General features: G+C 39.7%; 1 protein-coding gene across 4 annotated transcripts in view; it reads left to right on the forward strand.

Moving 5' to 3' along the window:
* Positions 1–15,725, forward strand: part of LOC118431363 (glycogen debranching enzyme-like) — a 58,208-nt gene that overhangs the window by 11,966 nt on the left and 30,517 nt on the right. For 3 of the 4 annotated variants that reach the window (XM_035842496.1, XM_035842493.1, XM_035842494.1), the window contains exons 3-9: positions 292–511; positions 5,503–5,701; positions 6,329–6,540; positions 7,150–7,291; positions 7,955–8,063; positions 9,399–9,488; positions 11,947–12,076. In XM_035842496.1, the coding sequence (XP_035698389.1) occupies positions 292–511; positions 5,503–5,701; positions 6,329–6,540; positions 7,150–7,291; positions 7,955–8,063; positions 9,399–9,488; positions 11,947–12,076 (1,102 nt within the window). The remainder of the gene's footprint in view (positions 1–291; positions 512–5,502; positions 5,702–6,328; positions 6,541–7,149; positions 7,292–7,954; positions 8,064–9,398; positions 9,489–11,946; positions 12,077–15,725) is intronic. The other variant, XM_035842495.1, reaches the window with a different exon arrangement.

The raw sequence follows: 15,725 nt of genomic DNA on the forward strand, positions 1-15,725 counted from the left end.
CATTTCCTCCTGGGTCCCTCGCTGTGTGCCTGGTCTATATGCATCTTTGTGAGCCTAACTGTTCCATGCCACAAACAGCATGATATTTCACTCCTATAGAGAATAACACAGTTTATGTCTTTGTCGTACTACAGGCTGGACCCTACACTTCTTCCTGGGTCCCTCGCTGTGTGCCCGGCCTGTCCGCATCTTTGTCAGCCTTCGTTTAGCCATGGCCAGTCCATGCCACAAACAGCATGATATTTCACTCCTATAGAGATTAACACAGTTTATGTCTTTGTCGTACTACAGGCTGGACCCTACACTTCTTCCTGGGTCCCTCGCTGTGCGCCCGGCCTGTCCGCATCTTCGTCAACCACCCGCCCGCTGACCGCCCCTTCCGTCGGGACGAGTACTATGAGTTGAAGTGGCAGTATTACTCCCAGAGCCGCTGCGATGATTCAGACAGATACGCTGAGCTGCAGCTGAAACTTGCCGGGTCCTTCCAGTACTTCTTCTCCTATGACAACAGGTAGGACTAAATAACTTTTAAGTAACAGTTAGTAACACACACGATGTGTTCAGTCATTGTTACTACTGATAACCATTGTCTTTTTACCTTATCACTTTTGTTACATACTGTATTTTATCATATATAGCCAGATAATGAGAAAATCAGGGTAAAGAATGTCTTGAAAATACCATGTTTTCCTGTGTTTGAAACAAAACAGATGTATCTTAGCCTTTTCCAAAGTGACCTAAAACTATTTGAAAGAAATTCACATGATAAAAGGAAAACTTTTCACATGGTCTCCTTTTTCTTCGCCAAAACTTATTCTGGCATGCTAGAAAGGCACTTAAAAGATTTTGAAAGATCCTCAGTTCACACGCAACTTTTTCAATCACAGAAAACCTTTTCCCATTGCAATTGTATTAAATTGCCTGAGGTTATTGGAAGGTCAGTAGCGCATCTCTGCCTGACAGCAGCGCCCCATTAACAGGCAGTACTTAAAGCAGCAGCAATCACTCTTCCTGCCAACCTTCCCCCATGAAAGTCAATGTCGACTCTCCAGGGATGGGAACCCTAAGTGATGGCTTAAGCACCTACCTTCCTGGTCTTAAGTGTTTTGTGGTGTTTTAAAGCACAGATGAGCTGAAGACTTGTCAGTGTTGCACTCTGTAGCTATCCACAACTTCCTGTCGATACAGTAGAGACCAGCTCAAAAAAGAACAAGGAATAGTCAAGTACCAGAACGTAGGATTGATGTGTTAAAGAATTCGAATTTTTCCCAGTCTCCCAGATCTTTATCATAGAGGTGAAGTTGTTTTCACCAAGCTGGGCATCTTTGCTGGATAGTTTTAAAGAATACTCGCAGATTAAATGTAGATGTGCAAAGGTTAGGTGTGATGGGTCATTCAGACTGTCATAAAACCAACCCTGAATCCATATGGTTTCAGATTTAAACTCTGAATAGAGGCAGTTAAGTTTGTAATTTGGTTTTGGTAACATTCTTCTTTAAAAATTTATTATTTCCCCCTGATTTTTTCTGTGGTACTTAATTGTTAGGTTATAGTTGCACCCAGTAGCAAAAATGCATGTCAAGCCGTGAGAGTTCTGGAAAGCTTCAGTTCAGCTGTTAAGGATCGATCAATAGTCTAGAAGGAATCCTATGAAGGGATGTTACAGCAAGGAGAAGGGGGGGGGGGGACAATAATTGATGGGGAGTAGCTGGAGTTAATGGAAAAGCTGGCGGAAAATCCTTCCGGAAAACAACTCATCGTGCTGACTAGACCACGCCACAATCCGTTACAACCGTTCTGACGGGTTTATTACATTGTTAACTTATTTAGAGTGGTTAAACTTTCATCGCTATTGATCCAAAAGGTAGCATGATATTCATGTATCTTTTGAGTTTAGATATTTACTTTGGCAACTTTTAGGTTGGGACAACTGTGAATTATTATACACAGGCTGTAGGAGTGAGACTGTGACCACCTACGGTAATAGTCTACATAAGAACCACTTGACCAATAAAACAACTTTCTGGTGGTTCATATTTCTACAAATGACACAAATGTTAAGATTGCTGTCTATAGTGGCCACATACTCAAACCATCGTAAACATTTTTCCATGACAGCTTGTGACTACATTATATATAGCGCTGCTGCAAACTCACAACAACTGATAACACTCCGTTTTCCTGCTGCCGCGAAAGCAAATCCCTGCTAATCGAAATGCATTTACAATATTTGTATTTCTTAGTGACTGTTCCCCAAGGTTTTCTATAGCATTTCCCCTTTGAGCCACGCTGTTATGACCTTTATTCTTCCCCAATCACGGTTGATCCACTGCCTCATTCTGCAGTAAGCTTAGAACCTTAATGTGAAACAAGTCGTCTTTTGCCAATAATTGCTGTTTTTCACATCTTGCTTGGAAATCGATAACGCTAGGCTTACTTGAATCGACTTGTTAAGATATTGATTGTGAGGTGGTCACCCTCTGGCAAGAAGAAGGGATGGACTAGAAACTGAGTAAGGCATCACTTGAGTTATGCATGATGTACTGGAACAGAAAAGGGCAGTTTTCTTATTATATGATAAGGTCTTGATTTCTAATCACAGCAAAATGCTACTCTTTATAATTTTTGTCTTTTTCTTAATAAAGATATGGTATACTTTTGCTTTATCTAGAATATATATTTGAAAAAAAAATGCAATTTTATCTACCTGTCAGGAGTTTATTAACTTGTCTGATCATCATGGAGGCTCATCTGTGTTGGAAGAAATCGTAGTACAATTATGCTAAACTTTCTTCCAACATAAAAGTACACACAGATAAAATTTTCAACGACCACCACTGTTGCCTTCTTCAGGATCAATTGATGACCAGTCACTTCAGAATCTTGCCTGATCTGCACAAAAAATGCTTGTTATAAAATGTTTGTTAACGGGAGGTGCCCCAACACGGTACGCTTTTTCTTGCGCTCAAACTCATGGCGCTCCATCGCTAGTTGCCTGAGAGTGGTCAAATTTTGATGACTGAATTTTTTACTCATAGATTTGAACAACATACTTGAATAAGAAATGCATTCATGTGGTTCATGAACCTTTCGCGCTGCGTGTTACAAGCGGCAAACACTGAGAGACAATTTCGTGTATGTAACCTTCCAATTTTGTGCTACGCTGGACGGTGTGCCTAACTCGGTACGCTTTTTTTTATATTTTGCTCTCTTCAGAAGTAAGTGGTAAATCTAAGTACACAGAAAAAAATTAATAGTATGATATTTTAGCTTTCTTTTGACAGTAAAATCGTGACTGTATGTACTTCTTGTCTCACATGAGGAAGGCTGTACCTAGAACAATCCAGCTGATGTTTTACGGGCAATGGGCTGAATGCACTGATTGTGAATGCCCGACTAAAAAAAACATTACGAAAAAACGACACCGCCAACATCAACAAAACTCTGTCTGATTATATGAAAATATCATTTACATCTCTCTGTCAAGTCTTATTTTCATAGACAGCACGAATAATTTGTTACAGTCAAATAAATCTTTGGAGCGTTCTCTAGTCTGCCACCTTCACGTCCGAGTACAATGGTGGCAATGTTTATGTCGCTTCCTTTTGGTTGCTTTTCTACTCAACAAACATTTGAAGACCCATATTCATAGTGTTTTATGGAGTTTTATCTATGTGTATCATGGCAGTTGTGTGACTGCTTGGATGAGTTCGTATAGTTAGCGACACGAGCCGCCAATACGCAGAGGCCGGTGACCGCAGTGATTCAGCACTGTCAACATTACTGTTAGAATTCTGCTCTTAAAAAACATGAAGTAAATATGTTAAAGTATACTTGGATTGCAAATTAAAGCTGTGTGCATGGACTTGGTTTATTTACCTTTGTAATCAGCATAGTCAGTGGCAACAAACACGGTGTACTTATGGATAATAAGATCAGCAAAAAATCCGTACCGTCTTACGACGGGGACCGTCTTAGGGCGGCCCCCGTTATAAGTCTATTCTACTCAGCCACAATGTGCATGTGATGTACTAAATAACACAGTTACAGATGTGTCTTCAGCCTTAAGGTGCATCGGAATGCAAGAAATCTCAGAAGACCTCTGACCTTCTTCCACTTAACCTGGCGACCCTGAGATCAATAATCATCAATAGCAGTGGTTTAGAACAAATGGCTACAGAACAACACTACCTAATACAAGTAGAGAATTATTCAATGTAATTCTATCATGTCCCGACTCCATATCTGTCCACCTAGGCCAATATGTATATAATGCTATGCAAATGAGAAGTCGTGCTTTAACAATGTAAAATACACTATGCCGCCTTATTTTCTATTATGTTAGATTAGTATACTCATGTAGATAGTCCGTAGTTGCTAGCAATACATGTTACTTGCCATACATTGTACCTGATACAATCGTTGTGCAATAAACTTGACTTTGTTTTACCTACGAACATACAGTACATTGTTCCATGTTTGCAAATGACTGTGAAAATATTACATAGGCCACCCAAATTTATTTTTCTAGGTCTTTGAAATTTAGGCCACTCTAATTTATTTTCCTAGCTCTTGGACATTAAACATGAAAATTTAGCAAAAGGAAAAGATGGGAGAGTGTTGAGAGGAAAACCAAGTGTGCAGGAAATATAACAGGGCCCTTTAGAAATAGCATCATCCTTCACACCACTTGCTCTTCAGAACCAAGGACAGTACCAAAATCATTCTGCATCTAAGATGTTTCCAAAATGAAAATGTTCTGTGATGTTTACAACAACTGGCTACTTTCACACCTCATTCATTTTACTTCCAAACATACAGTACATTATTCCATGTTTGAAAATACTGTTAAAATGATTATTGTAGGCCACCCTAATTCATTTTCTAGTTCTTTGACACTTAGACCACACTAATGTATTTTTCTAGTTCTTGGACTTACCTTACTTTACTTGGACATTAAATATGAATATTCAGCAAAAGGCAAAGACTTGGACCTCAGGCTCTGTTTCCATGTTTTTCCAGTTTTACATTATGTCTCTAATCAAATTAGTGCAGCCTTGAACAGAGAAATTATAATGCTGAAAAATGCTTCAGATGGACTGCTCAAAACTATATTATTCTGATATGGCGGAAACAAAGATTGTAACAGGTACAGATGTTAACAATTTTTCTCCTTTGTATTTTTCTGTAGTTAGAATATACAATTTTGACCAATTTGTTCATTCCCTTGTGGTTTAGTAGTTGACATCAGACCTGAACAATCCTTTCCATTTCCTTCTGTGTCTTGTGTTCCAGTCGAAACAAGAAGCATAAACAATCCTTACCATTTCCTTCTGTGTCTTGTATAAAACAAGGGGCATGAACATCCTGACCAATTCCTTCTGTGTTTTGTGTTCCAGTGGAAACATACACAGGAATCATAAAGGATCCTTACCAATTCCTACTGTGTCTTGTATTCCAGCAAACAATCCTTACCATTTCCTTCTGTGCCTTGTGTTCCAGTGGAAACAAGAAGCATGGTTCCGGGTACTTCGTGGTGGATCCCCTCCTCCCCCTCCCAGGCGGAGACGTTCTGCCGCTGGATAGCATCTGCATCCAGACCGTCCTCTCCAAGTGCATCGGCCCCTTCAGCAACTGGGAGAGGTGCGTCCGCGTCTCCAAGGAAACCGGCTACAACATGGTGCACTTCACGCCGATACAGGTCAGGGTTAACTTGAAAGTTCATCTGTGTTGGTAGAAGTCATTATTGAACTAGTTTAACTGTAATATCCAACACAAAAATTGGTCTCACCCTGAACAGAGACGGTGGGCGCCATAGACTTCCTGCAACCTATGATCCACTGCTTACTGAGTCACGTGTTCTATCTGCATAACGTGACGTTACGACAGCAGTGGATTGTTAATTCCTTGACAAAGACTGGTGCTGTTCAGTCAAAAATTTGGGTGAGTCCAATTTTTGTGTTGGATGTTACAGTTAAACTAGTTCAACAGGTCAGGGTTGGACAATTCCACTAGATTGTCCCGGGCAAGTGAAGATGTCCATTGGGCAAGTGAATGTTCTTCCCCACTTGTCCGATCAGGCAAGTATTAGATTTTTCCATGAGATTTTGATATACTTGTTACTTATCACAATTACCGCCTCAAGCATTGGTCAATACAGAAAAATAGAGCCAATAGTAAAAGAATTCCATTGCTGCACGTCAAAATACATAATGAAAAATGTTAGTTAATTTTTAGGACAAGCAGAAAGCTGGTTTGGGCAAGTAAATTTTGCATGTACCTGCCTGCTAGTACAACTGAATTTTAGAAAACTTGTTAAACCCTGCAGGCGCTGGGCGAGTCCAACTCTTCGTACTGCATCAGTGACCAGATGCGGATCAACCCCGCGTTCGAGGAAGATGGACGTACACTGACGTACGACGACGTCGGAGAGTTTGTGCGCCGTATCCACAAGGACTGGGGCGTGCTGACGGTCACGGACCTGGTGCTGAACCACACCAGCTGGGACAGCCCGTGGCTGGTGGAACACCCGGAATGCGGGTACTGTTTCCCACTTCTGACACCATGTTTCGCCTTCAGGGCTCAAAATACTTTTTTCTGCATACCTGCACATTTAAAATTACCTGCACCAGACAAATTTTACCTGCACCACTCTGAATTTAGGAAGTATGGATCATACTAAAATTGTTCAGGAACCATTGCTATTTTTTCTTTTATACTTTATAGGTAGTAATCTGCCCAAAGCCAACAATCTATTCCAGAGTTGTGTTAGTACGGAGTACAAAGTCGTGTGCTCAACTTCTTAGTCCGGTAGAAAAAGATATTGAATGTCCTTCAGGCATCTATTCAAGTAGAGCACTATCTATTTAATATTCATGTTGGGCTATAACGTTAGTTCCGTGGGGTAGCCTATATCTGTTGTATTAAAAAATAGGGAGTTTGGGGATCATCAAGTCGAAAGACAATAGTTTCACACAACAACATTTTGAAAATATTTCAATTTGAAACCCACGTTCGTCAACCTGATATCCCTAGATAAACAGTTTTTTAATGTAACAGATATAGGTTACACCACGGATAAAGGTTACCTAACGTTACTAAGATACATAGAGTGGAGGGGTCCTAACAGCTGTCTTACTCTTGTAACAGGTACAACCTGCTGAACTCGCCCCACCTGCGGCCGGCGTACCTGTTGGACAGGGCACTGGCGTACTTCAGCGCACAGGTGGCGGACGGGCAGTGGGAGGGGCAGGGCGTGCCCGCCAACATCACCAACGATGGCCACATCAGGGTAAGCAATAAGCACTTCTGTGGTGGGGACTTTTTGTATGTCCCAACCCAATAACATATAAGTCCTTAGGCAGATAACTGACCCGCTAACATCACCAACGACAGGCACATCAAGGTAAGGAACAGACACTTCTGGGTAGGGACCTTATGCATGTCTCAACCCAAATGTAGAAACGTTTTTTAACATATTATTGCTTGAGCAGGTACCTGGTTGGGCCAAACAGTGGTAAAACTTGGGGTATGTATTGACAGCTGAAATTTGTAAGACTCACCTACGTTAGTCCCAAGAATGTCTTTGTAGTTGGTTTTCTACTGTGAAATAACAGGAAATGTAACAAGTCTCTTACTCTTAGGAAATTCTTATCATCCTGACCTTTACAACGCCTGATCATCAGCACCAAGGAGAGTACCAGAATCATCTTAGAAATGTCTTGTCCTAGCTTACCGGATGTGTATTGACATCAATGACTATTCCAAGTTTTGCTGCTGTGAACCAAATGTATAGAAATATAATAGGGCCCTTCAGAAACAACAGAAGTCCTTATTATCCATCACATGCTTTTCAGCACTAAGGACAGTACCAAAATCACCCTGCATCTAAGATATTTCCGAGACAGAATGTGACAAGACTTATAATTAAACTATGTTGATTTCTACCTTACAGGCTATGGAGCGGATCCTGCTGGAACAAGTCCTGCCTGAGCTGAAGCTGTGGGAGTTTTACTGTGCAGATGTGGAGGATCTGGTGCAGCAGTTTAAAGAGGCTTGTGAAGGTACGGCTTGCTCACCTTTTTATAAACACCTGATGCTACATGTGGTACTACTCATTACACTAGGGTTTAAGTAAGCAAGCAACGCAGGTCACTTCAAAAACTGTAATCTTGGAAACACTGCTAGTATTTCTAGATATACAGTATATACACTTTGTATTGTTTTTAAAAGATGACATCTGCTTTCATGTGTACATAAACCAATTAGGTGACCGCTCACTTTGAATTTGGAAATTTTAACTAGCCCCACCATCACATCTCTCTCCACCCTAGTACTTGTAAAAGAGAAACTGTTAACTAAGAGATCACAATCATCCATGTCTCCTACAAAAACCTTAGTTGAGTCAGACTGAGGAAATTTGTTTGGATAAAAAACTTGAACTATGCAGCCTCAGATGAATTTCTGCATTCTGTAGTGACCCGCAGTCAAAAGACAAATGTTTCTGCCATCCCACTTCCCTTGGCCCAAAGACGTTTCTGACAGTTAAATCTGCATCGTGCGACTTCCCTTCCTATGAATACCTGAGTAGACAGAGGTGAAGCTTGGTCACATCTAGTGCACACTGATAGTGGGTCAAATCAATCATACCCATTATACATGTGCATGGCTAGGGGATACAGGAAACACACTTTACGCTCTGCCTATATTAACCTTATCATTCATGACTGTGCAGTTTTATGACTTTTCTTAACTGGGGCAGAAACAAAAGCTTTTTATTAGTAATTCAGTTGTATTCTAGTAAGTAAATTCCTTGGTGTGACATTTTGCTCTTTAACTGGGATTTTGCAAGTCCCATGAAATGATTCTTCTATTTGGGCTTGGTTTTTAGTCAATGTCTTTTGTTAGATTTTATGAGGCAAGTCAAATTGTATTGAAGCCATTCTTCACTATGAAGTCAAAGAAATGCTGTTCTATGTGGATGGTTCAATCCAAGTATGCTGTAACGAAATTGCACAAATTTGTTGGAAGCTGTGACCCATTGATTGGACACTGTACTTAACTGTAGACCTTTATAGTCTATTTAGTTATTCACATTGTCAAACATTCATTGACTATTGCTATTGCTCACTTAAGCATTTTATAGAAGAAGGGGTGTGTTAGTTTCTATGTACAAGTGCACTGGTAGAAAGCAGATATTTACCTTTTTGATAGACAAAAAGCACACTAGCTGTATCTTCCTACAAGGAGATGAATGTTACATCCTTTTCTTCATCATTTCTTTTATTATCTTTCTTGTTTTCTTTCGCATACAAGTGCTGCTTAGTTTCTTTTTCTGAACTGTCTCTGTTTTGTCCTCTCTTTTGTGACCTTGACCTTTGGCCTCCCGGTGGAAGCAGCTCGTTCTCTTGCCACGACTCCTACGCATGGCGCCAAGCCTTCGCATGGTCAAGGTCGGGCCAAGGTCACCGCCACGGACACCGATAACGGTGAAGCAACTCTTCGTTAGGCCAAACCAATTAAATTTATTGGTTCTCTAATTTTAAAAAAAATATCTCCAGCTGAAATATCAAGATGACAACAAATCTGAGGGAATGTACTTTGATACACACAGGTGCTGCCAGCTCTGTTTTTGTCTTGCTATCTCATTAAAATTTCTAAATCTGATATCCAAGAACCAAGTAAAGAAATTGGTGAGGCCTTCAAGCCATGTTCTTGTCTTTGCAGTCCTGTTGCAGTTTATTTCTCTTGCTTTCTGATCCCAAATGTTTATATTGTAGATCCCACTTATGGTCAGTTGATCCCTGGGGCATTTTAGCTTTTATGCTTGGCAGTGAAGCAAATCCACAATCTCCTGTTTGTTTTGCGATTGGTTTGTTTCCCTAACTCACAGCTACATGTAGCCAGGCCATAGCTGCAGCTTCAATGTCACTGTTACTGTATCACTGTAAAGTGTTTTGCTAACAATTCTAATCGAAAGTTCTACAGGGTGGTCAGCAATATTTTCCAACTACCATTTTTCCTTTATAATCTGTTATTCCTTGTAAGAAAGCCTTCCTGACTACTTCCTGTTTTTTTTTATGGAGTAGCCCTGGGTTCTAACAGAATGTTGTCTCACTCTTACAGGGTTCGAAATACACATACTTCACTTGCAATTTGCACATGATTTTAGAGATTTGCACGTAAAAATTTTCTGAACTTGCAATCTTGCATGTTGAAAATACCTGGCCTATAATAAAAATACTGAGAAATTAAACACCCTATTCTTAGACAGAACAACATGGACGTCTTTCTTTTTTTTCCTTCCTTGTTTTTGCCGGTAATTTTCTCCGGTAGCTTCACTAAATGTAATAAAAATTCCCCAATTCAAGCTGGCAAGACACACGCGTCATTGGTCCATTTTTGATGGATGCTAGCTAGAACATTGCAGTATAGACTAGATGTATTATGCATGTAAATTTTTCAAATTGCACGTAAAATTTTTGCCAACTTGCAATTTTGCATGTAGTAAAAAAAAAGTATTTCGATCCCTGTCTTACATCTGCCATATAGTCTTCCAACTTGTTTTACTAACACCATTACACTACTTATACAAATTGTATAAGGCATGAATGTATGCAGAGAGAGTTTATTTAACAACACTGTGTATTCTATTTCTGAATTAGGTAATATAAATTGTTACACTTTGAAGTCATTTTAATGAAGTCATCTTGATATTTCCATCTGGCCATTTAACAGTTGGATGATGCTATTCATAAAATTTATTGTTGTGTCAGCTAATTTTTGTTCCAATATCTTCAAAAGTGTTCAAAGAATGATGTGAATTCGAGTCTTTAACTCAAATAAGCCAGGGTGAACCTACATGTGTTAGTTTGCAATGTACATCTTTCAATCAAATGTTTCTATCTCTAATTCTGGAGATAAATGATGCCAGGCTCTTTAACTGAGCTTAAGTGCTAAAATGTATCTTCAAAAAGTCTCCAGCCGACTTCCATTACTACAAACTACCGAGACTCATTTTGCTGATGTGTCTGTGGAAATTTATTTCTATTTCCAAAGTGTTAGAAGCTCACAAGGGGGAAATCAGCATACACAGACAACACCTGCTATTCCTCGCTGATTGATACTTAAAGAGCAACATACACAAATATGTCTAATGAAACCACAGGGACGCACACCTCACTGTCATCCATCTTTATTTACTACCCAAAAGTGGGATAAAACATGCACATGTTTTGCAACTAAGTTTCACATTATATTAGGAACCCCCACACGTGCGATGGTGCGGTATGCGATGGTGCAAAATCCTTCCGTCTTGAATTGGTGATTCTCTACAAATCACCCGGACTCCAAGAAGAATAGTGACATATCAGTCACTAATGGAGATCTGTATAACCAAACCAAACCAAACCAAATATTAGGAACTGTGCCTTGCTAAGTGTTACAGTGGGACACCCTGGGCAGTGTTAGATTTGTCACGTAAACGTTAGAAATTGATAACAGTTAATGTAGTAAGGCTGCTTGAAATCATGCTGATCTTGGTATGCATGTAAATGTTACCTGTTCTATAAATGCTTAATTATTACAGTTACTGTTATCAATGCCCAACATTTATTTCAATGGAAACCGCACGATCTATTTGCACTGGTTAACCATAACAGTTATTGCTAATTGTTCTAAAATCGTTTTGATTGTTGAGCAAAGTCATTGCCGGATATATTTTTCTGTTTTTGGAAGCATTCTTAAGAGTGCTTTGGTTTCAATCTCATTTTTATCCAGCTTGAAAAATGTTTTGCTATGCCATATTGTTTATTGAAATTTTTTTTTTCTTTTATCATGCACCTCCTTGAAATATATTTTGTAAAAACTGTTTGCCAGAGGTTTAAATCATGTCATTGTGAAAATTTTCAACAATGATATCTCATAGTACACTCTTACCGTCTTCAGAAGTTGGGAATGCTCTACCGGAGGCAGGAGGGAAGAAGTACCAGCTGACTGTGGTTCAGGACCCGGCTTACCGACGACTCATGAGCTCCGTGGACCTGGGCAGGGCACTGACTATCTTCAACGTGGAAAGGTTAGTCTTTGATTGTTACATAAACCAGTAAATTACTTTATTACTTATACCACACCAGCTTTGTATTTTAAGCACAAGCTGTTTAAAAATCTGAGACTGATGGTTTTATCCACACACAGACACACACACATGTGCACACACACACAGACACACACACACACACACCAGACATACACACAGACACACACACACACACACACCAGACACACACACAGACACACACACACACAGACACACACACACCAGACACACACACAGACACACACACTCTATGAACAAACTGTATTTTTAGCATTACCAGGTTGGTGATTGAGCATTTAAAAGTGGTATACAGAATCTGTTGATGTACCACAAACATGCACGGTGCTGGAAGAGTGTTCCTGTCCTTGGTGCTGATACAGCTGCTATTTTGCTTAATACACATTTTGATTTGAGTTTCATTTAATTTGATTATATTCGCTTTAAGCTGGCCTTCCAGAGGTTTTGAATCCCTATAATAATGCTAAGCCATATATATATACTATACATTTCAATGCAGGCATGGGGATTGTAACAAAAAGTGCACAGTTTGGCATATTAGGTTGTAGATGTACCGACTTGACAACAAATGTTATCATAAAAAGTGGATGGATACTCTTTCAGATGGCATCATGCCCACTGTATGATTGCTGCCCAAATATGTTGTACCAATACTTGCACCTTTGACACAGTCCCAGATAAATCAGATGACTTTGTTCCAATTCTGGGTATGATTTAAGTTGGTAGGTTTGGGACAGAGAATGATGAATTCAATCAGGTTAAGGTAACAGTAGATCAGGATTTGCATCTTACTGCCTGGACCCATTGCCCCCACTTTGACAGAGGTCGGTACCGCTACAGGTCTGGCAGAAACTCTTGATAGAGAAAGGGTCTGACTTCTCTTTGTAATACTCTTGTCCATTGCCTTAGAATTATAATTTAGCTGCTACATGCCTTTTTGAAACACTGAAGATACCCAGCACCATACTGTCATTACTTTAGCAATAGATTCATCCTGTCCATGGCATTGAATTACCAGCACTAGAGACATAGATTAAAATACTGGGGAAATGTTTATGTCTTAGAATTCCATCCTGTCCTTGGTACTGAACTGCACTTGTGTGTAATAACTTCAAGATGACAACTGAAAGTTTGAACAGTTTGATAGCTCAGTCGTGGGCAATACTATGCAGCATGTGTTGATGAAATTCCTGAGCATTTCACAGCTTGACTTTCATCATTCCCAGTGCACGAATCTGTTATCCTGACAAGTACTTTTATCTGTGGCTGTTCTTTTGAAGGAAGTAAAGTGAAGAGGTCATGCATTTTGCATCAGTGGTCAATTTAGCTCTTGAAGCTCGAAGTCCATAGTCACGCTTTCTGTCTTATGCCGAGTAGTTTTAGTGCTAGAAGTAGTAATTCAGGGAGTTAACATTTATTTTACATGTACATGTAAAATCTGCTTTCATTTAATGACTGGGCCCTTTTAAAAGGATTCTATCTATATGGTAGTGCATATAACATGCATTGGCATAATACCGGTCATAAGCCTTATACCGGTCGATTAAAAATAGTGGAACTTAAAGAGATCTACACATGCAACAATAGTTATTTCTGAGGTATGCACACTTCAGACATCTAGGTGTCCAATACATAATTTACAAAGCATCGATAACAATGCATTCGAAGACAACAAGGCCAAAAGTATTCAGGTCATTTTCGGGGCAGGCGAGCTCGTCGTGGGACAAACACACTGTCACGTTCATCGCCAGATTTGTAGATAATAATCACATGTGCTCACGGCACAAGACGAGCATGATTCAACAGCAATCTTGAATTTCTTTTGGTGACCTACAACTCGTGTAAAAGTATGAGGAACCGTTGCATTATCGCCCGGATCTACGGCTGAATGGGTCAAATTGAACGTACGCCGCCATTTTCCCGCCATTTTTAATGCTACGGCCAGCAGTAAAGTTTTACGTCATAGCGGTTGTGACGGATCAAAATTAAATGAAAATTTTTGTCAGTATACGCCCATTTTCTCATGACTTTTTGTATGCTCATGCAGATTTTTGTTTTGTGCAACTACTAACAGGAAAGAAAGGAACAACAGAGGATGTATAAAGGTACATAGCGGCAGTTAATTGTGCCGTGTTTCGTTTGGCCGGTATAGTGCACCCCCTTCCAACCACGCGCCCATTCTCCGTGCAATTCCGCGGTGTGTTCCAATTACGATATTATGTTTTTAGCAGGACCAGAGAGACAAAATAATTTACACAGAAGAAGTGGCAAAGGTAAGCTGTAACAGCAACATGTAACTGGAGAAAATGATGCGTTGATCATTTGCCAAATTAGCATTGCTTGAGAAATTGCAGTAAACCGACCGGTATTATGCCAATGGATGTTACCAGCTCTCTCAAATTGGAATTATCATGCTTCTATACATATATTTTTTTAACAACCATAAAAATTGTTTGGTTTCATTGGATGTTTGATGATGATTGTTTTTTTCAAGGTTCTTGTAGTCAAGAAAAACCTTAAGTTTTCTATCCTATTCATAGTCACAACAATCTTAAGTTCCTTGTTTCCTTTTTAAAAGCATATTTATAAATACTTTTACTAGCAGAGTTATCAATCTTTTTAATCTTAGACTTTAAAAGCTCTAAGCAAGACAGTTTTTGTTCTTTCTACACCATACAAAATGTATCTACTGTACTTTAGAATTTGCATAGAATTGAGATCTCCATAGGATGTTATCCATGAATCTAACTAAAGTGTTTCCAGCATCTGTTTATCTTTTGCAAAATCATTTCCAGCATCTGTTTAATTTCACTTTACCACCCTGCTTTTACCTCCCCCACATGTGTGTACATGTACACACTAGACAGGGTGGGGATTACTAATACACACAGCAGATGGGTTTTATCATCCCCGTCCCTGGGTGGAGCTTACAGGAGATTTATTTTGATCTGCTTAGGATAAATCTGTCTGAGGCCACAGCTGGACAACTTTGAATGGCAGCTGGTGATTGTTGTAGCTACATGTAGTGATGACCTCTAGGGTTTTGTGTATCAAGCGTAATAGAAAGGGTTGGTACAAATAAGAAGTTTTGGTTCATAAACAAATTCCCACCACTGTGACAGTCTTTTATTTATTTATTTCAATTAATCTTCTAGGGTCCCTCCAATTTTCAAACCTAGATGGCTAGAGATAGATGCATTAACCTGTATATACCTGGTGCGTGGTATTTGAAGCCTTGACCTCCAATCGCTGCCTTTTTTTTGGTTCATGAACATCCCACCACAGTCAAGCCTGGCTTTGACCTGAGTTCTGACCCTCTGAATTATTCAGTTTCCTGTCATTAAAGGCTGCCATTAACATGCACCATTATCTCCGGGGGGAGGGAATCTACGGGATGGGTGGTGGGCGCAATTAAAATGTTACATCAGCCGAGTAATGGTAACAAATCTCCTGTTTTATACTCGCTAAGAGGTCCTTTGAAGCGGAGGTGTAAGTGCATGTCTGTGGTAAAGATTTATTTTTGCAAAGTTGATTTGCTGTATCAGGAGATTGAAAAATACTCTGTTAACTACAAGTACGGCACATGTAGCAATCAATTTTGAGCATAGTA

The sequence above is a fragment of the Branchiostoma floridae genome, chromosome 15, assembly GCF_000003815.2.
Source record: "Branchiostoma floridae strain S238N-H82 chromosome 15, Bfl_VNyyK, whole genome shotgun sequence".
Lineage (NCBI taxonomy): Eukaryota > Metazoa > Chordata > Leptocardii > Amphioxiformes > Branchiostomatidae > Branchiostoma > Branchiostoma floridae.